Source organism: Melopsittacus undulatus, chromosome Z (assembly GCF_012275295.1).
Source record: "Melopsittacus undulatus isolate bMelUnd1 chromosome Z, bMelUnd1.mat.Z, whole genome shotgun sequence".
Classification (NCBI taxonomy): domain Eukaryota; kingdom Metazoa; phylum Chordata; class Aves; order Psittaciformes; family Psittaculidae; genus Melopsittacus; species Melopsittacus undulatus.
Genome location: NC_047557.1, coordinates 2,079,690 through 2,103,164, shown reverse-complemented (window position 1 = coordinate 2,103,164; position 23,475 = coordinate 2,079,690). Strand labels below are relative to the sequence as shown.

Genomic DNA, 23,475 nt, shown 5'->3' with positions numbered 1-23,475 from the left:
ATGGATATCCCCCTTAAGTGTCAGCTCAAATCTTACAGTCTCACAAAAGGAAGGATTTCCTTTCTCCCACGCCTTTGGTTTGGGGTTGGTCAAAGTGAAAACCCTGAAAGCATTAGCTTTTCTCACAGTGGGAGGCAGAAACTTAACTGAGAGTGCTGGAGGGGGCAAAAACCACCACTTGTTAGGCCACTGACTCACCACCTATATAGTAGTCCACCTACCTAGACCATAATACCCATTCAAAGGTGCTATGGGAGACTGTCAACAGCTGCTCTCACCTAACCTACAATGGTCATTTTACCATTGCCAAGGCAACGCGGTTGGCCAAGCACAACTTATTTTTTCTCCAGCCATCTGAGTGCTGTAGCTAAACCAGCACCACTTCTACAGCTGGCTAGCACTGCCACAATAGCACGCCAGACAAAGATTCAGAATGATATAATTTCATTTTTAAGGCATGCTGCATTTTCAGATTGTCCCACAAGACTTAATATGCACATCAAGCCCTGATTGTCAGCAGTTGTCTGTATCTGGAATACAGAGCTTCAGCTGTGGAACTGAAATGATGCACATACTTACTTTCTACTGTTCATATTAATTTCATGCCTAGGAATCCTCACCGCAGCTGTCATATAGCCCTGTATAATAGCTGTATAATATAGCCCTACAATATAGCTGCACCCCAGAGCATGAGCAGCAGCTCAGGGAGGGGATCCTGTTCCTCTGCTGTGCTCTGGGGAGACCTGAGAGCAGCTCCAGTGCCTAAAGGGGCTGCAGGAAAGCTGGAGAGGGGCTTGGGACAAGGGCCTGTAGGGACAGGCCAAGGGGAATGGCTTGAACCTGCCAGAACAGAGGAGACTGAGCTGAGCTCTGAGGCAGAAGCTGTTCCCTGTGAGGGTGCTGAGGCGCTGGTACAGGGTGCCCAGAGAAGCTGTGGCTGCCCCATTGGTGTCAGTGCTCAAGGCCAGGTTGGACACAGGGGCTTGGAGCAGCTGCTCCAGTGGAAGGGGTCCCTGCCTGTGGCAGGGGTTGGAGCTGGGTGAGCTTTAAGGTCCCTTCCAAACCAGGCTGTGGTACTGTGATACACAGAGGCTAAGCCAAGCTTCTCTTGCTTGAGTTTATGCATTGAAGAAAAGCATAAGTAGCTACAGAGACACCTGCCTCCCCAATAAGGAATGTCCTGATGTAGTTAATGCTTTCAGACCCTCAAGTTCCACGTCAGATGCTTACAACCAGTACGAAACTGCATAAACATGCCTTGCATACTCAAGCAGAGTCTATGGACCTCATTAACTTGTTTTTAATCACCATTTGGTACAAGCCCAAAAGAAAAAGAAAACAACAAAACACAGTACTGCTTAATTAATATCCCTTTAAGCAAACACAGCATCAATTTCTTTGAGGAAAATGTAAATTAAAGGACCCTGAAATACATTCAGAACAAATTTTAAGAAGAAAATGTACAATATATCACCTATTACATCCCAGGCTTTTATTACCTCCCACACTTCTCACACAGACATAAGACTTTAATGATAAGACACCCACACGCATGCACGATTATAATTTATGGATAGTGGACCACATTCAATTCTAGTTAAAAGCATTTGGCATTCTGGGAAATTATAAGATCCCTTCCTACGCTTGAGAAAGGATACAATGACAATTTCCATAACGGACACCACACTTCGTAAGGAATTATGTCTAGCATGACACCCACACTAACCAGACTGAACTATAAATTCTAATTTATTTCTTTTCAAAGTCTGCCTCCTAGGGAGGCAGAAGTGACAGGGAAAATGTCAGTTCTACATAACAAGGGGATTAATTGGTACATAAGGTGCAATAATCGCAAGAATTTCAGGTTTCCATCTTTAGTAGTTGCCTTCTGCTTGTTTCAAGTATGTGCCAAACCACAGTGAAAATTTAATTTAAAATTAATTAACTGGAGAACTCTATATATATGATGAAGCAAACTTTTACACAGCTTCTATGCTTCGTGAACTGACTACGGCAAATTGCGAATATGTCAGTTCTTGACATACCAGTAAGAGGCTGAAATGACTTAAAAAGTGACTTCAAATTTCAGAGCATGCCATGAGTTTTAAGAGACTCGTGGTGGCTGCGGTAGGGAGCGAGAGTGAAAAACATAGAGCTGGGGGAGGGAAGATGCTATTAAAAAGACAGGAAAAGAAACACTGCAACAGTGATTGGGAACACATTATTTTCCAATACACAGACTGCAAAAGCGCACAAGGTTATTTTTTCTTCTTCCACTGAAAACATTAAGAAGCCAAATGGCAAAGATAAACGTTTTCTATTTAGCAGGAACAAAAATTCCACAAGTAGCTACAAATTATGTGACAAATCACTAACCTGACTAGACAAGCTACATGGGACTATGTTTAAAACGTTTCAGACGACTGATCCAGAAAGTAATTATTAAATTTTAGTCTCTATATGTTGTTCAGAGTAAGTTTACCTAAACCTTCGTATCTGAGAGACTTTTATAAACAGACGGAATGCACTAAGGGAACAGAAAAACAGTGGAAGAAGAGTCTTCCACTATTACAGTCTACAATTTGCTTTTTTTCACAGTACTTGATGCACTTATTTAGTAAGCTTACACAGTCCCAGGAGAGCCCAGATTAAACATAATGTATTTTCAATTCATGAAACAGCACTAGCATAAATGGCAAATGCACTCAGACCAGCCACACTCAGTAGTTTTTCCCCTGCATTTGCTCATTTTAATGCTGCAATTAAATCACTTGATTGCAGCAAGAGCTGTCACCAAAACTTTGTTTTGTGACTGGTACAGCAGCTAAAAATTGTTTGGGAAACAGTACAACAACTTTTGCAAAGCTTAACAGTGTTTTAGGAGTCAGGATAGGAAAATAAATACATTTCAAAAAAGGGGAAATTTATACAAATCTTCATTAATAAGCAATTCTTACCAATACAGTAATTTTAACAAAAAAACATAGTGACAGCAGCCACTGCAAGTTAAAAGTTTACAGACAAATCAAACAGAACATTGGGCAAGAATAGCAACATGGCTAATGAGCACATTTTCCATCTATGCTAAGAGTATTTCAGGACAACTTAATTGCAAAAATGTAAAATGCTGCACTTTCAGTTGCATAAAACCTTTACATAATAAGCAGTTCTCTAACCTAGATTACATGTCAGTCCTGTCCAAGGACAACTGTTACAAAATCAGAGGCTCTATAGCTTCTGTCCATCTCCCAGGTTGCAGTGACCCTGTCCTAGAAGTAACAAACACCGCTGTGTTGTACAGCAAATCCCTAATTTAATTTTTAATAGAAATAACAGCACACAAAATCCCCAAAATGAATAACAGAAGAGAAAGTCGAGAGGAGGGGGGGGTGAAAAAGCCTGAAATCAATCAAGCTTTCTCCATAACAACGTGAGATCATGTTTAAACATGTTGACAAACTCCTCTTAATGACCACCAGTCTACTACTGAGGCTAGTTAAAACAGCAGGCCTACCTCGGTAAGTTGCTGTTAAGTTGCTGTACAGATGTTGGGTTTGATTGCAGGAGCAGATGCTCTGGATTGTTTGAGAGAGACCCTGGAAGACCAATGCTGCTTCTGACAATGTCAGTGGAAGAATCCTTTGCCTCCACTCCCTTCTTGGTTGTTCACCTTCTTTAAATTATCCTGCTTGCAAAAGTTGTCCCCATAGCAAGTAGACTTCAATCATTTGACTCATTCTACTAAATATTTGGCAACAGGAAAACTCATGGAAAATCTCAATTAAGGTCAGCCTTTATAGCAATGGAGTCCACTATTTAGTTAAGGATGGGACTGTGCCTGCTTAGAGTAGTGCTCTGATTTGCCATTATTCTCGTAACGAACCTGTTTGGTTTTGGGGTTTTTTTTTAATCTCAATTAAGATGCTCCAGATTTGATGCTGTTAATTCATTTTCTTGAGGCTCAACAACCAGATCATTGTGGAAATACAGAGATAACGTATTTTACTGTATGGAGATGCACGTTTGAATCAAGCCCTTCCTGTGCACGCACCAACACTCACAGTGGCTCACCATGAGCAGCAACGGCTCTGTTTCTATTCCCAGAACAGAAATATTTGTATTTACTTTTTCCTCCAGGAGACTGAGGTGATAAATTTGCAAGCAGCTGCTTCACTTCCACTTATCAGCTGTTTGAAAGGCATGTGTGGGAACAATCCCTCCTGCCAAAACTTAGTATATATTCCACACCAGGACATACAGCTTCCTAGTGAATTCTATGGATGAAGAGAATATATGTGGTTTTAGCACTTTACTTTTAGATTTACAACAACTACTTTTTCTCCAGAGAGAGACCTTCCAACCCAAAGGAATCTTTATTCCATTACTTAGCACAAGCGTTGTTTCTGATTAGACTGTACAAATCATTTTTGAGGTAGGCATTAGGTCTCAAAAGCAGGATGATAAATCCTGTTGATCAGAGGCTGTCACAGGCATTCCAGCTGCTAAGCCTGATTGCCACCCACCACAAGACCACAAATAGCCCACTAATGTATCCTAGCAAGTACCCTTTAAGCAATTTGGTGTTAACTCATTACGTTTCAAAAATTGCCTATTACTGTTCTACTTCCCAGCCATGTTTTTAAAGCAGTTATTGTATTTTAGAACCTCTAAAATTCTAAAAGAACAGTTTCCTGTATAGGCAATTTGTCACGCACGTCATCGCACCTTGTTTGGCCTTGCACTACAGATATCCAGTGGTGTTCCGAACAATGTATTTGGAAAATAAAATAATTACACCTTTTTAGCGAAACTGTTTTCTTCAAACTTATTTTGTTCCCTTTCCCACTCTTCTCTGTAAGAAACAACACTTAACACAAAAGACCTAAATGCTCACAGTTGACTACAGAAATACAAGTTCTTCATACTATTATTTACATATCCAGATATCAAGAGATTCTGAATCTGTATCTTAAGCTCTAAGCTCTTCTCTGAAAGATGTACAGTCTCAGGAACACAGGTGGCTGGAGACATTTATCAGTGTTCCTACCAGATATCAAGGTGCTCCATGCACGCTGTACCACACGACATACCTGGTTTCTGACTGCAAGCTGCACCACCTTCTTTCTTCAAATGCTTAAATACTGTGATTTTGCATTTGTTCTAATGGTGGTTTTCTGATTATTTTCAACATAATTGCTTTTTAAAAATATATATATTCCAACTGATATACTGGGAAAAATGAAATGCTCCCATATTTCCTCCATCACTATAAATCACAGAGCATCGTCAAGAAGTGTCCCTTTTTCCCTACAAGTATTCAGTACCTTTGCTACAGCTACAGAGTTGAAAGCTTAGGCTCATTTCCACTGAAGCTACTAGGATGCTGCATGAGCACACGATGTCTTAGTGCATAAACACACCCCACAACTAGCATCATACCCATTTTTAAAGCCATAAATACTCGTACTCTTCCATGCTCTTCCACGCAGAGCAATAGGAAGGCTTTTATACCACACACCCTGTAATTTGCCATTGTCATTTATGTTTAATGGCAATCCTCAGGGTCTGTTCTCTTTCTTGAAAAGAACTGCACAGCTTCCAATATGTTTACACAAAAACTTCAAAAGCAAAGTATTCAAAGAGTAATGTAAGACCAGCTTATGCAGTTGGAGAAAAGACAAGCCTCCAGGCAGGCAGCCTTTAGTTAAATTTCTCTTTAAAGAAATGACATGTTCCTTTGCCAGTCCAAAATAAAAGTCTGTAAGGCTGATAACTATAATACAGGGTTTTCCTTGAGAACACTGAGGAAAAAATAGCCAAGATGGTTCTCAGCAAATGATTCACTTCTCTTGCATCCTACTGTCTAATCCTTTTCCCCACTTCTAATTTCAATTCACAAAACAATGTATTTAGACAGATATTACATGACTGGTACAGTAAGAACCAGTTGCAAAAGAGCTACTTCTTGTCTGTATAGTCCTAGCTTATTTAAGCCCTAATTCAGATCTGCTGAAAACTAGACATTCTGAAGGGCTCAGAAGAATTTATAGATTCACCTTATCCCATGGTTTCATACCTAGGTATATGACAGACATCTCAGGGTTTCTAATGGTTGGATTTCTCTAATGTAAAACCTCATTAAAAGAAGAGAGAGGAGGGAAAGAAAATAAAACCCCCAAAGAAAATCAAAAGCACACCAATACATAAGACAGACCTCCTGCCTCTTCCTAAAACCCATCAGCCACAGCACTAACTGTGAGCAGCGATTAGGGTATCTCACAGGTGTAGACAGGCAGCCGTAGACAGGAATGACACAGGACAGCAATTACAGGTGGAAAGAATAAAGACCTGATGCAGGACGTCCTCTTGACAGCCCTGTGTATCCCATTATAATCACCATGTGTTCTATGAGCAGGGTTTCCAACGAACATATGCACATTTTAAGTATTTTCTTCACAAGATGTGAAGTGCAAAACAAGTCTGGGAAGCCAACCTTCAACACCTTACTGAAGCCTTATTACTAATGGCCAGCTAAATGTGACCTGAGAAACCTAGTGATAAAAGCCTTTCACCCTCAAGCACCCTAAAGACTTATACATTGCCCCAGAAACATGTTGAAACTTGAAGTCCTGCAATAACTGCTTAATACAGAAGACTCATGTATGTGCATGGCAGAAAGAAATGGGCTTAAACTGATCTTGAATGTCAGCTGCAGCATAACATCAGCTCAATAATGCAAGGGGTTTGTGTGAACTGAGACCAGTGGGAAAGTAGTTCTTAGTTCAGTCAGAGAATACAGGTCTGCACATTTATCAGCTACAGGTTCTCATAATGCTGAGCAAAAATGCAAAATATTAGCAGGAATGCAAAAAAAAAAATCAGTCTTTTAATAATCATAAGGACCTGTTCCAGAGTTAGAATCATCTGAAATTTTTCATTTAGACAGAAAACCTTGTCCTGCTCCTGACCACAATTCTCTTATGAAAACCTAGTTTCCAATTTATTACCCACACTGCTCAGCAGAAGAGTGACAACTCTGTCATTACTAATATCCACAAAAGGAAGGCAAGGTTTGGATCTTGGCCAAGGAAAATCTGTCTGCTGAACTGCAGCAGTTCCCCTGATAACAGACTACTCCAAACCTCACTAAATGCTCCAAAATGAGCGGGGAAAAAGGGCGATGCTTGGCACAAAGTAAGAAAGACTATCCAGGGACTGATCTAGAAAGGCCAAACATGAAAGCACTTGCTTAACATATTAAATACAAGCAATGTGCAAGAGCTTGTCAGCCCAACATGCTCTCTATTTTGCATAAGCAAGCCCCTAAAGATACTCTAACAAAGGAAGCTTGTTTATCATCAACTTCTTACACATATGTTCATATCAAGAATGTTTTTATGTCCACAACAGTTACCTACATGTTGGCAAGAGCTTTCACATCAGCCAGCCAAATCATATCTGAGTTAGAGATACCAGGGAGTTATCTTCCTCCCTACATCTATTCTGCCTTCCCAGCTCCACACCATGCCCATTCTTTCTGTCTCACAGGACAGAAACAGAAGATGGAAAAGACCAAAAGACAATATAGGAAACTCATGCAAGAAGGGATGTATTTCTGTGCTTTCCTCTCCAGCCTCTCATCTATCTAGTTCTTCCCTTGCATTCCATGGTGAAAGAGATACAGCTCTGAGTTTAAAACGCTTAGTTTTAGTAAACATATTTGTTGATGAAAGATGAGATTAATAAAACTGTATTGCACCGATGGTGCTGGTAACAGAATTTACATTCAGGCTCCCTGTAATGTTCCCAGTAAAACGATTAGAGAAATCTTTCGGGTGCAAACATCAAAGGCTTTTAACCTTCTCCTAAGCTTAATTTCTTAGAAGCTATGCCATCTGAAGATGGTTTCAGCAGCACAGGTATGGTGTTACACTGCACATACAACTCTGTGCTATTCCAACTGCTGTAACTGGTCTAATGAAAATATTGCCTTTCTACAAACCTGCCCTTCACAGACCACCAGTGCTATAACACCACTAGAACTTCAATGCTGTTCTTCTAAGACTCAAAGACCTTCTCTTGTGCACACCTTCAGGAATGCCACCACATTGCACTGCCATCAGCAAAGCATCCTTAGCACTGCAGACACCAGCAAAATGACACTTCTTCCCACTTGCTCCAGCTTTTCACCCACAATAAGGGAGGTGCAGAATGATCAGGGTGAAGCTTTGTGTTGAGCCTCTCCTAACGTGGCTGTGCCCTCCCAGTCAGCAGCTGAGCATCAGCTCATCACTTAGGTCTGAGCCATGTCCCTTACTCGTGACACAGACATCAGCCAGACACGGACTGACAGGCTGGCAGCAGCTCGGCTCTGGACTTGCTACAAATTCGACATCCAAATAAAAATCAAATTACTGAGAAGCAAGAAAAAATTCACACTTTCCTATAAGGATTATAATTGAATTTCCATGTCATACAGAAATTTATTTTTCAATAATGGAAATCCATTCTTTTCACCAGGATGTCTGTTCCTAGGTGCCACATTCTTTTCTTGTTAATAGTATTTTTCTTTCCCCAAAGTGAGTCACTGTGGAAAATGCCACTCACTTGAAAGAGAAAAATTGACAAACAAACCCAACTGTCATGAAAATGGATGTTCACTGCTCTATACTACAACCACTACATACCAATAACTTAAACTTCAATCACAGGAGAAAAGCTCCAAATTACTCAACAATAGTAACTGGCTTCAGGACAAGGAAATAAAACTTAAATCTGCAACTGTTAAAATAGTTTCTACTAATACATTGCTAAGCACATGATCTATTTGGCTTTGCTCTGATTTGGCTGGGAAGTCTTTCGCAGAAAGACGGAAAATGTTTTTGATGGCTTGTTCAAAAGGAAAAATAGTCATTTATCAGGTTATGTAAAAATCTCATACTTGTGTTGGAAACTACAGTTTGGCAGAACACATTTAATTACCATTGGCTCTTCTAGAACATTAGGTAAAAAATAGCTATGCTATAATCGCATTAAGGGTTTGTCTTTGTTGGTTTAAGACAAAGATTTTAGTCAAAGGTCTCATTAAATCTTAGATCACTCTTTGCAAAGCTTAGTTCCTCCACTGGTCTACAAAAACAAGGAAGTACGGCCATAATCCGTAGAAATAAAAGAAAGATGGAAAGACTTCCAAGCTTTTTGATGCTCTAACGTAAAGAAGAACATTTTCCCTCTCAAACAAAAATTACTCATTAGAAACTGTGGAAATGAAATTATTTGTGAAGTCCACCCTCAAAATCAAGCACTTCAGTCCATATATGCACATAGTAAATATGTGCTCTTCAGTATGTACCTAACGAGGCTCAAGAGAAAACACATTATGAGCCACATCCAGATGGAGTGTGGCTCTAGCAAGCTCACGCTGCCTCAGCATTACCAAATTCATTACAGCCAAGATTTTCATGGCATGTCCACTTATCCCCCAAAATATTTTCGCCTTGTGCTATGCAAACTCAGTGTATTCTTTGCATAATGACCACAACTGGAAAAACACACTACACAACAGAACTGAGAACAATGCTGCTTAGGAAAATAAAAGTTACAGATTTATGATCCAAGGCTGAAAGCTTCTGCACGCATCTTCAAAACTGCAATTTTGAACTACAGATGTCCTCATGCACACGAATATTTTCATTACAGATTAATCAGATTCAAGTGTTCATCTGATTTTAAGTTTTGGCACCACTGAAAGCGTTGCTTTTGTAATACACTTACGTTTTGCTTCATTTCCCTTAGAGCCCCTGCAAAACCTACCACAGCTGTCATATCCTAACAGCACAGTGTTCCTTTGTACCATGTATATTCAACAGCTAGAGCAACATCTTTCTACTTGCATTAATGACTTAGTTAACAATGTAGCTAATTATCCACCTCCTCCTGGACAGGCATTGGCAAGACAGCCACCACTTTCTTCTGCTAGGAACATTCTTGTCTACTAAGTACCAGCATTAAGTAAGAGTTCATCTGCAGGCTCCTTATGTAAACTACTCTTTATATCTAAACCTTGCAGTTGAGTAAACTGACATCACAGAATAACGCTATATTCATACCAAATTCATATATTAGATCTGATCTGTTATGTAAATTAAAATGTCTACTGATAATTGGAAAAACCAAAGTTCTGCTGTATCTGCAAGATGTGTGCTTGGGAAGTTCTGCTGCATTAATTTAAGGATTTAATGCAATTAACAGGTATGCAAACTCACTGTTCCTCTTGTCCACCTAAGTGACAGATGTTGCCTCCCTCATCTCCCAGCTACGTATAATTACGTCCCTCACTATGAAAATGTAATCTTTAGTTAAATTCCACTTGCTTTCCAAGGCAAAGACTGTTTTAATTTATATTAAGCTTTGTAATAATTTGTCCCCTTCCCTAACAGGACTGTTGGTAAGGCAAATAAAACTGTTTCAAAACTGCTGCTCCTATCAGTAGCCCATTCCATACCCAGCATAATAAATATCATACAAATAAGCTTTTCTTCTTTCATCTTGGATATGTTAAAAACCTACCAGACTTCAGGAGTTATTTGAAGAAAGGGTTAAAATGCAGATTTTCATTTCGGATGCACTGAAAATGAAAATCTATGGTCACCTATCCTGGGGAAGGAAGTTCACCCTGACCTGAAATGCAGCTCATTCTACTTCCAACCCTCCAGGGTTGCTGACACTAATCAGAGATCAGGTGGAAACCCATTCATAATAAGTGTCAATCCGTGCATCTGAAGCCAAATAAACTGTCCTTTTTCCTGAAATACCAAGCCATTTTTGTCAGAAAAAGTGCAGAACAGAACAACCTGAGCAGTTCACTGCAGGCATTTTCAAAGTTCCGAAGAATAAAGGCCTTATGGAGTTATGACTCACTTCAATATGCCATATTAGTATAAAGAACCCTACCCTTCCAGTCACATATTAATACTATATACCTGTACCTACCACCCAGAAGAATGATCATCAAAAAGTTTAACATCTGTTAATACTTTCTGAGAAGCACTGTGGCCTACTGGAAGAAGGCACTGAACCTGAAGAATTTAATTCCCAGATTTTGGTCCATTTCCTAGATGGTGTGGCCAAGCCTCTTTTTCATTTGCAATATGTTCAAAAATGAAGTGGAAATAAGGGTGTTTACAATCTTTTCACAGCATGTTCACATTTCTTGACAAATAAATTCTATGTAGGAGATGAACACTCTTGCTGACACTGGATTGTAATGTGAAGAGGTATGGATTTCTTACCATCCCCTAGTTGAAAGTTACAGGACTTTACGAAAAACTCGAGTATAACAGATTTTGTGTTTAGTGTATTTTTAAAAACAACAGATTAGTGAAATTTTGTAATTATAAAAATTATCTTTGTATAAATTTCAGTGTATGTAATTCTCTAGAGCTAAAAAGCATTTGGAAAGCATGAAATGCCTCCTTTTCTCCTACATGAAATTCCTTTTCCTAGCCCTAGTCATTGCAAGATATCAGATTTTAAAACTTTTGTTGTTATAATACATCAGCTTGATTCTTGGTTTCCTTTAACAAGCAATTTCCCCTGAAGAATTAAAGAAGAAAATTCATTTCTGAGCCAATAGGTTTTCTTTTTTTCTTTTATAATGGTTTATTTGAAGCGGCTCAGGTTTTGGAATATCAGGATAAATGTCAGGGAGATAAATCACCAGCACACCTCGTGAAACTTGCTGCAGCACTCTCAGTAAACAAGCTGGAGCATATGGTTACAATTATGATTTGAACAACCACAGAAATCAGAAGCTGTAGTCATGAACCACAGCCTGGCTATACTATCTATTGTACATACTCTCCATGGTCCCTAACCTAAACAGCTTACAAGATAGATATAGGTAAAGAGACGAGATGGATTAACGCAGAGAGAGGCTTGGAGAAGAGGCAGCATTAGTCAGCATAGTAGCACAGCTCACAGCCCACGATGTGCTTAGACTGTGTCTGTTAGCACAGAAAAGAGCTTTACAGAAGACTTTAAAAAGTACAAGCCTTGTGAATGCTTAGTATGAAATTCTTTTTCAGTCCCAGGCTGGACAGGGCTTGGACCAACCTGCTCTAGTGCAAGGTGCAGTTGGGACTGCAAGTATGTAAGTCTAACCAGACTGCGGAAGACTTCCTAAAACTATCAACCCCAAGATCCTAGAGTATAAATTTCTCTTTTGGGAAAGGATGCTTTGCTATCATTGCCATCAGTTGCTGTGACTGAGGGACAGAGCAAAACCTATGCCACCTGTCCAGCTAGTTCCAAATCACTGGTGGTCAACTTATCAAAAACAGGTTGGTGAAGCTTGTAAGACTGATCAAGAGTTTCTTAAAGGGTTATACTCAACTCTTCCAGTTTCAGATCCTTGTGGCTGAAAGTCCCAAGCCTTTGGTGGACCTGGGACCAAGGCATGCTACCTAAAGCGCTGTTGTTGTGTAACTGTTCTATGCTCTCACATCATTCAAGAAGCACAAAGATAAATTAGCTTTCAAGAGAAACAAAAACCACAACACAGTGTATGTCAAAGGAAGTGTGTAAGACCTTGATGGTAAATACATTACTGGCCTTCAGAGATTTATGCCAGAGGCAACGTTTTTCTGTCCTACAGAATATAGAAGATGAGTTTTATCTCATGAAAAGAGAACGAAGACTCCCAAAGAGGGCATTTAGGTCCCCCTCTGGCAGTAGCTCAATCAAACTTCAAACCAGGTCCTGTGGTCCTCACAGCACAGATTTCAGTCAGGATGAAGCTGCTCAGACCCCAACTTGCCAAGCAGCTTTTGTAGACGGAGCCTGCCACAGCTACACTACTATTAATACTCGACTACTTAGCTTCAGAGAATGTGTCCTTGAACTACAAACACACGGTGTGCTCCAGTTCGGATGCATCTTTAGAGAAACTAAGAGAAAGTTTAAAGGTCTATTCATTACCTAAATCTTCACATGCAGTCAGGTTAAAGCACCACAATTACAAGACAAGAGGGTGATGCTGCTACAGACTGTAAGCAAGATGAACAGACAGAACTGGGAAAGAAGTCTCAGATCTACACTTTCATTATGGTGAACATGAACAGGCAATTAAACATTGACTAAGCACAAGGGAGATAGACAAGGTTGTAGTAATGTAGCAGATCATACACCAGATCTGTGACACATCATGAAAAGACTGTGGAAGGTAAAAACAACCAGCCTGAAGTATTTGTTAGCAGAAAAAAAGCCTGATGGAATCATAAGAAACAATAGACACATCATTAGCAGCTTTCTGTGTCTCTCTACTTTGACATGTTTTAATCTAAACATTACTAATCAGACTCTGTAAGACTGAAGAGAAAAAAGATAAACACAAAACACCAAATATTCATAAACAGTTTTCTTGTAAAGTTGAAGATAAACATGCAAGTACTCCTACTAAACAATGTATAGCACCGGAAAATAAAAGGAATAAACTGCAATACATATAACTCACAGATGTACAAAAGAGGTCATCCAATGCCTTCAAGTGCACTAATGCTGAATGACATAATGAAGAGTGAAGTACATACTTACATGATAGAAAGTCATTAATGGCCAGAGATGTTTGTCTGGTTCCAACCAAAGAGTACAGACATGAGAAAACAAGTCATAATTGACCACTACACACTGAATTCTGCAATTTAGATGAATACCACGACAGTACATTTGTGGGCCAAATTAGTGATGATGGTTGCTTAGGTGATTAATGAAGATGAATCCAGCTACTGCCTTTTCATTAGTTTCTTACAGGTACAACATCGTACCCATTACATCCATAATCATCTAAATAGCACAAATTAAGTCAATTACGTCTTACTGTTGCAGTTACTCCTAACTACTACAAGTTGCATTAAAGTGTTTCAGTCTTTTTAACAGCAAAGTACAAACTGGATCAACAATTTCAAATGAAACCATTTGAAATGACTTATTTTTCAACAGTATTGAGTAGCACAAACATTCTCTTTTCTTAGCATATCATCTGTTTGGCAACTCCTCACTGTAACATCAATTTCATTGTGCAAGATATAAAAATGGCTAATTAAAAAAATCTTGCTTGCCCACAAAAAGTTCTCTCAACTTGGTTAACTGTGGACCATGAACTGGAAATGATAAGGGTACTCCTAAAACAAAGAGGAGGGGATTTAAAGCAAAAATAGCCCCAAACCATTTTTTGAGGTTAAGTTATTTCAATGTAACTTGTGAACAAAGAAAACTGAATTTCCCATATATGAAGTCTCGTTTCTATCACCATGCATACTGGTGTCATTTATACCTTCACATCAACAACATAGTACCAGACCTAGCAGCACAATTATCTTGCATACCCACAGAAGGACTGCAAAGACAAAGTTGACTCAGTACAGAAGAACAACCTTTATGAAGTTACAGAACTAAACTATCATTTCCCTCCCTCTTTCTGAACCCACAATTGTTTATTTAACTACAGAAGAACAACATAATTTGCAATTCAATTCTAATCAAGGTATGTAGGTTGGAGAAACTTGCATGTAGATAGCGTGCATACAGTCAAAGGCCGAACTAGGGAGGCATAATTGAGGCAAGTATGTTGGATGCATAGTTTCTGGGTTAAGGAGGCTTATAAGAGGAAAAAAAATAAGATATGAAGGATGAGAAGCAGGAGACGGTTAACTGTGGGAAAGGGTAAAATGCTGAATCACAAGGAAGGAAAGGGGGGGATGGATTTAAAGTACAATGCTCATAAGAGTTTGTTGATCTACTGCTCCAGTACAAGTAACTACAGAATGTGTGAAATGTAATACTTAGTAATGTGTATGACATAGAATCATAATTTCAAACTGACAAATACACTTATTATTTTAGACCTTGGAACTCAATATGAAAAATAAATTATTTTAAAAACCAGGCTTCTACCTCCTTTCATCTGAAGTAGATTATATTTAGACTATTTCAGTAAAATTATTTTAAGCATTATGTGATATTTAAAAGTCTGAGCAACATAAAAGTGAGTTTCCAATTCTTCTGTTCTTTGAACTCTTCTATTGTAAAGATTACAAAATACAAAAAAAACCCCATAACAAAACTAAACCCACAACACAGATATCATGTCTAAGTGTTTTTTCATTGCTTTAAACTTGCTTCTGTTCCAGAAATAAGACTCTCAGTTTGTGCTACCATCTTCTAATCTGTACAGCACTCTACCAACGTACCAGATGCCATATAAAACAAAGGACTGCAAAGGGTTAATTTTAAGACTTTACACATGGACAAATATGCTATTTACAGTAGAAATCTTATGGAGTCCTTTATAGTCCAACATCATTTACAGGGAAATAGATACATTAAATCATTAATCAACTGTTTGGGCCCAAACAGAAAAAATACTTCTATTTCCTAACAGGATGAGGTACTTATTTTCTCCACATTCCCAGGCACATTGCTAGAAAACTCTCTAGACAGGTTCTTTTACTTAAAGCTTTAAATGAAAATCTTCAGTTCACTGGGAGAAGAGATGGTACTTCAGGTACTCATGAAAGGAGCAAGAAAATAAGCGTAGGAGTACACCAAGGGAGACATTAAGAGAATGGTTCCAGAGGAGTGAAGGGGTGGAAGTGTAGGAAGAGACAAGAACAGACGTAGGCTGAAACCTTTGGAGTTTGCACTTAGAGAAGCAAACCCAGTATGAAAGAAGTGCACGTAATACTGGAGGCACTAGAGGAAGGCAGGGGTGGTGGCAATTGGATGGACTCTACAAATCAAATAAGGAGAGGACTGGGAGGAAACAGCTATTTTCTCTGTGGCTAAGGTAGAAGGACACTAAAATGCAACTAGACAGATCAGAAGCAAGGTGAGTGCAGTATGAGAATATGCAGAGAGAACCACTCTTTGACCACAAGCAAAATTACAAACCACATTCTGAAACTGCGTCACAAAACCATTTGAATAGCAATTTTCCCTAGCAATTGGAAAGAATGTACCTGTTGGGACTCTGGAATAAAAATTTTGAAGGGAAACATTTAATTAATTTCCTCTCTGTTTCATAGAATCACAGAACAGTCAGGGTTGGATGGGACCTCAAGATCATGCAGTTCCAAACCCCCTGCCATGGGCAGGGACACCTCACACTAAACCATATCACCCAAGGCTTCATCCAATCTGGCCTTGAACACTGCCAGGGATGGAGCATTCACTGCCTCCCTGGGCAATCCATTCCAGTGCCTCAGCACCCTCACAGGAAAGAATTTCTTCCTTAGATCCAATCTAAATTTCCCCTGTTTCAGTTGGAACCCATTACCCCTTGTCCTATCACTACAGTCCCTAATGAACAGCCCATCCCCAGCATCCCTGTAGGCCCCTTCAGATACTGGAAGGCTGCTATGAGGTCTCCACGCAGCCTTCTCTTCTCCAGGCTGAACAGACACAACTTTCTCAGCCTGTCTTCATACAGGAGGTGCTCCAGTCCCTGATCATCCTTGTGGCCTCCTCTGGACTTGTTCCAACAGTTCCATGTCCTTTTTACGTTGAGGACAACAGAACTGCACAGAATACTCCAGGTGAGGTCTCATGAGAGCAGAGTAGAGGGGCAGGATCACCTCCTTCGACCTGCTGGTCACGCTCCTTTTGATGCAGACCAGGATACGGTTGCTTTCTGGGCTGTAAGCGCACACTGAAGCCGGCTCATGTTCATTTCCTCATTGACCAACACCCCCAAGTCCTTCTCCGCAGGGCTGCTCTGAATCTCTTCTCTGCCCAACCTGGAGCTGTGCCTGGGATTGCTCCGACCCAGGTGTAGGACCTTGCACTTGGCATGGTTAAACTTCATGAGGTTGGCATCAGCTCACCTCACAAGCGTGTCAAGGTCCCTCTGGATGGCATTCCTTCCCTCCAGCGTATCAACCGAACCACACAGCTTGGTGTCATCGGCAAACTTGCTGAGGGCACACTCAATCCCACTGTCCATGTCAGTGACAAAGATGTTAAACAAGACCGGTCCCAACACTGATCCCTGAGGGACACTACTCGTTACTGGTCTCCAGACGGACATTGAACCATTGACCACAACTCAACATTTAAATAAACTGCAAACCAAGCAACTGCTTTCTGAAGCATTTACACTGCAGGCACAATGCAAACCACAGTGGTCTAACTCTTGAGCACGTAAAGTGGAAATGAGAGAAGATGCATGTTCCAGCAGCACACTGAGCTGTGTGTAACCTCCTCTTACACAGAAGCAGGGATGTATCTAGACTAAACTGTGCCAAGTCACAGACACATGCTCTTTTACTGCCTCCGTGAGGAGATCCACATGCACTGACACAGACTGTGAAACACTTTCTGGCAGACCACTCTCAGCTTGAACTTTAATATCCCCTAGGGATGCTGCCAGTGAATGGATTTCACAAAAACTCAAAATAAACAGCATCAGTTTTAACAGCAACTGACTTGAAAAGTGTTACTTAGTTTATCACAGAAAAAAGAAAGTAACATAAACCTCTAGTGTTAGCAATATACGTTTTTTTTCATTCTTATATGGAAAATGAAAAACCCTTAGGAAGAATTTTTCTATGTAATACACACACCAATAAAACACATTTGGTATGGGGAAGAGAGCAACCACCAACCAAAACATGGTGTAACAAACACGAGAACCCCATTTTCTTAGCAAAACTAGCATCAAGTCTTTCACGCTGTTCAGGCGATATTGGTCTATAACAAACAGGCCACCCACAAAAGGTCAGAATCTAGTCATACTATTCAGGAAAAACATTAGTCAACCTACCGGGAAAGGCACACACTACAATGTGTTACAAATATTCCTGTCTAGGTCACTCCCTTACATCACACAATCCATAAGACTGGACGGCACCTCTTAAGACCACCTAGCCCAACCTTCTGCTCAAGCAGAGCCACAGAGCAGGTCACCATGGCCACTGAGTAATTACAAAATACGCACATAAAAGTATTTCTTACAATATTTTAAGCAACTTGAAGGTTGTGATTTATCAAACGGGGCACTACTTGTTTGTTCAGGGTTTTTTTTTTACATCTCAATAAAAGAAGAATAGGGTCTATGTGCCACTTCTATCACATGCTGTCCTGCAGGTACAATTGCTTCAGGTTCTAACACATGTCAAGATAAAATGTGTATGATTATGATCTGGACACCTTTTCTATACTGAGCATGCACACTGATGTAACTGAAATGCTAGAAAAGAAATGGGCTACAGGTGATCTTGTAAGAGATGTCACACAGAAGATGTTACTTCACAAGGTTTGAAGCATGATTTATAGAAAATAAGACTCACTTGCCACCCCAGATGCAATTCCATAAAGCAGTCCTCCTCCATCACTTTGCTGCTGAAAGACATGGGTCCCCGGAGGAGGGCTTCTTTCTTGTCTAATGAAATTATACAGCAAAGTTTTCACAAGTCTGCTGGTATATGGGAGACTGAAAAGAAAAAGAAAACAGCTTTAGTTGACTCACAACTTGCAAAATCTGGCACAACAAAGCCCAGGCAGGGTGCAAAGGCTGGTGTTTGCCATTAAAAACAGACAGTAGCTCTCCCACTGCTGAGCAGACTGGAAAGGAAAAGAATGCCAAGGCCTTGCCCATGCAAAGCTGCACCAGCTTGAGAAGGCTGAAGGGGCACCTTTAACAGCACTATTTTTTGGTTTCTTTTTTTCAATAGTACTTTTAAATCAATCAGTTTGTGGAAGAAGTGTATTCTTTTACCTCGAAACATGACTGTAAAAATATTTGTGCAAGGGAGAGAAACATTATATTGGTTTAGGTTTTGCTCTATGCTTTGGTTACATAGAACAGGTAACAAGAGCACTTTCCTACCCCAATATTTGTGTTTGTTTGTGAAGCTGTGGTCCATTTGCAAAGACCAACATGACATCTGACCTCGTATCAGTGATTTTGAGAAATGCATATGAGAATTGTTTGATTTAAACAAAATGTTACACTGTTTCCAAAACAGAGAAGGATTTCTACAGAAGCAAACAGTTGGTTCCTGTTCACATACAATTTAGAGGTGAACAGACAGTCATGATGATAGAATTGTAACGATGTGCAATGATGAACTCCAATCCCCTCTACCTAGTAGCCCTCCAATTCTTGGTGTTGCCTTAGTTTCCCAGACATCAAATTTCCACCCCTCTCTCCAGATGCCAAGTACCTGCTACTCCCAACCTAGACCCTTTAGACAATATTCTCCCAAATATTCCACTTTTTGCCCCAAACCTTCAATTCCATTAGTTGGAGATTGAAGGACCACCAAACTCCATGCATACTGAGGCTCTACCTCTGCCCTGCTGCTACTTCAGGCTGAAGTCTGCCCACAGACTCAAAGCTGACCCTTCCTCTTTTCCCTACACATCATCCCATAGCAGTTCTCCTCTCTTACATCTAGGAGATATTCCAGAACACTAGACAATAGATATAGTTACTAAAAGTCTGCCTGTGTGGTATTTAAAGTTGAAAGAGGATGATGCATGTAAGTCATCATGACAATGTATTTAAACAGAACAACTGACTCACCAGAACAAGTGGTATTACTCACACAACCAAGTTTACTACCTGCCAAGTATTTGCACTATTATAGCTCACAACTGAGTAGCACATATTTGCTGTCTTTTGAGGGGTTATGTATTTGTACCACAAAAAGGCCCATTAGCAATTCTGACGTTCTATAGACTGTAGTGTTAGAGGAAAACAGCCACAGTGAATCAAAAATATCCATCCTGAAAAGTAAAAGCTGTTTTAAGCTAATGAAATAACCCTCAAAAAAACGAAAATGGCTTCCAAAGGAGTTTTACTGAAGTCTGGGCTGTGAGATGTAGCCCTGGAACCAGCCTGTACAAATGTTTGCTTTTGTGTTCTGTTTTGTGTTCCATTTTCTTTTGTGTTCCGCTTTCTTTTGTGTTCTGCTTTCTTTTGTGTTCTGTTCTCTTCAGAGCAGAACAAGCTTTCTATCAAACTGTGTTAAACTGTATTTGTTTTCAGGTACAAACTGTCTACAAGCGATCAGAGACATTTGCTTTGCCGTTAGGAACCACCCCTGAACACGACGTACCATCGACCATGCATCAGGTATTTGTGGATGATGCTCTCCCGCAGGATTTCTTTGCGGAATAACTGGCAGGAGAGGAAGACGATGAGAGTTGTCACAGCTTCCAAAGAAATGCTGTATGTAATATCTCTGCAGGAAAAAAAAGGGGAGATTTATACAGGTTAATCTACTGGGTTTGTTTACAAACTGACTTCCAAGAACACTTGGAAGCTTCACCTGAGGTTATACACTGTGTACCACAGCCAGTTTCAACTAGGAACACGTAAACACCACATTCAAAAAACCCAGAATCACTTCAGACCAATAATGGGTTGTTTTTCTTAGATATAAGCACCTTTTTATTCGCATGCCAAGACAATGTGAAAACACTGAGATACTGCCCAGAACATTCCAGATGCAATTTTCAGACCACACTTCATCCTAAAAATAAAATAATGTATCTCAAAAGTGTGTCCTTTGTCCCATTAAATAAAATTGTCACAAAACCATCCTGCTAAGCCAGGGAAACATCCAGCTAGCCAAACACAGATCCATCTGCCAGGAAAACCAGATCCCTAAGAAAGAAATGTAATACACAAATGCTAGTTTAAGTGTAAGAAATGCTCACGATATCATGATACTACATACAGCCATTCAGTTTTAAATGGTATTTTTGAGGTAAAAGTATAAAGTTTCAAGATGTTTCAGACAATTCTAAAGAATGTGCTGTGATGCTTAAATACAGATGCCTATTAGTTTAGCAAAGCTCATTAAGTTAATTGGGAAAGCCTGTGTGGCAAAACGGATGACAGAGATTTGGGATATCTTATGATTTCTGCTCCCACCTCTGCCTAACAAGGACTTTGTTTTTTGTTTTTAAAAGGGGGAGAAAAATGGCCTTTGCCTCCTTAATCAGTAATAAATTGCAGAATTAAACCTTTTAAAACACATTGATGCAACTTTGACATGAACTAGTATTACTCTTCCTTTCAATCGAAGACTCTTTTCACCTCCTCTAAAAGTAAGGAGGTACTTCAATTGCTGCAACAGTATCATCCAGTAATCCATTAGAAAGATTGTTATTAAGTACTTCTAATGCTTTCCCCACTGTTTAATTTACACACTACAATTCACAGTCCAATATCACTAAGTTACAACATGTGCCCAGCTTCACTTATCAAGGTTTTTTTGACCCTGCAATCTACTGGAAATTCAAAATCTATTTATAATTCTCAAATTAATATTTTATAGTGTCTCTATTTAAAATAAAATTAAAGAAATGTCAGCATCACAGTGTGTTCAAGCAGTGATGTCAAGATTTTTCTTTCTTACAATGTCACGTTCCAAAAATTTCATTCTTAACAGTTGAAACAAGTATAAACATAAAACTAAGTGCTCTTTCATATAAAGATTACTTAACAACTACAGTGCAATCTCTCTTGAAGCATAATAAATTAACCACAGAAAAGACAGGCTGGTGTAAAACTGGCTCCATTAGTCTCAGATCAGAACTGGTGTGGTCCTTACCAAAATGAACTGGATTTCATTTAGAAGAAATCAGTCTGACTTTTGGCACACTCAGATACTTTAATATCCTCAAGTGTGTTGCTAGAAATCATAGAATCATAGAACAGTCAGGGTTGGAAAAGACCTCAAGATCATTCAGTTCCAAGCCCCCTGCCATGGGCAGGGACACCTCACACTAAACCATATCACCCAAGGCTTCATCCAACCTGGCCTTGAGCACTGCCAGGGATGGAGCATTCACAACCTCCCAGGGCAGCCCATTTCAGTGCCTCACCACCCTAACAGTAAAGAACTTCCTCCTTAGATCCAATCTAAACTTCCCCTATTTAAGTTTTAACCCGTTACCCCTTGTCCTATCACTACAGTCCCTAATGAAGAGTCCCTCACCAGCAGCCCTATACCCCCCTTCAGATACTGGAAGGCTGCTCTGAGGTCCCCATGCATCCTCTTCTCCAGGCTGAACAGCCCCAACTTTCTCAGCCTCCATTCATACAGGAGGTGCTCCAGTCCCTGATCATCCTATTCTGGGCTGCAAGTAACGTGCATTACTGTAAAGCATGAGAAGAAGAGTCTCATGCATCACAGCTAAACTAAGCTCTAAGCCAGAGTTCTGAGCAAAGAGACTATTAGCTATTTGCTCAAAGCAATAGCAAACTGGAATCACAATTTCCTGGATTGCAAACCCACGCTACCTCTGATACAAAAATGTTTTTGAAAGAGAAGGTTATGCAAACTCACTGTTTTTATCTTCTTCCACATGACTCAAGTATTTTAATCTGTGACACTTCTAGTTACAGGTCAGGAGGAGACATACTGCTTGAATAACATTCTTCCTTAAATCATGAAGTACATTTTAATTACTTTTAGGTTTTGTCAGTTACCTGACTTTTTGCCCACTACTGAGGAAGTTAGTAAATGCTGATAATTAGATCAGGCCAGAGGTTACACTGTGATGTGGTTCCACTACAAATCCATCTCAGCCAGAAGCAAGGCTGAGCTAGGAACAGCTCCCACTCCCTCTCCAAACCAGTGATGCTTTGCAACCCTTTACCCACCTTCCTCACAGGCAAAGCAAGGAAGACTTACAAATATTGATTATTAGAGGTTAAGCTAGGGAAAAATAAAAAAGAAAGAAATGTTCCTCTATCAAAACAGGATGTTTTTCTATCAAAATAGAGGTTTTTTTATCAAAACAGAACCATTTTCTTTCAAAAACAAAATAATAGGTTGAAAATTATTTTTAGATATGGAAAACAAAAAAATAAAAATCAGAAGCTTCTAACTACCAGGGTTGAGAATAGGAGAATAATGCCTCCAACCTTCAGCTGATTAATGAAAAAGCTAACTTCATGACACAGTACAACACGCACTGGGTCACTCTGCTCAGAGGAAACAGATTCTAAAGTCTACTGTGCTTTTCGTCCATTTCAATCATTCATTTATTGTTTTTGACAAACCATACAGGAGGAATAGCAAGTTTGAGGAGACATTAAAAAACTCTTCTCTATTCTTATATGATTCCATGTAAAGAAATAAATAAAGAGATTATTGTAATGTATTCAGAATATTCTTTTTTTGGGGGGGAAGAGAAGGGAATCTGCTCTCAATACTTTTATGTAACTGTAAGAGAAACAAAAATAGAAAGCAAGCTAAATTCATGCAGTTCAGTTACTGATTTGTTCTCATGTTCTTTCTACCCAAAACCCAGTTAAGGCACATTTAACTGCAGAAACATTCCACTCAACCTGTAGAATCTGTTCAAACTAAATCTGCTCTGACATAAACACAAACAGAGGCCTGATACCTGGGGTAACCCCTCAGCTACAGTCACCCTTCATTTATCAGCATAAAGTAT

General features: G+C 39.7%; 1 protein-coding gene across 1 annotated transcript in view; it reads right to left on the bottom strand.

The window, feature by feature from the left end:
* The window catches only part of DYM (dymeclin), a 225,360-nt gene that overhangs the window by 156,266 nt on the left and 45,619 nt on the right, over window positions 1-23,475 (bottom strand). The window contains exons 8-9 of the mRNA XM_031045692.2: window positions 20,118-20,243; window positions 18,345-18,487 (exon numbers count right to left, since the gene is read on the bottom strand). Of these exons, the coding sequence (XP_030901552.2) occupies window positions 18,345-18,487; window positions 20,118-20,243 (269 nt within the window). The remainder of the gene's footprint in view (window positions 1-18,344; window positions 18,488-20,117; window positions 20,244-23,475) is intronic.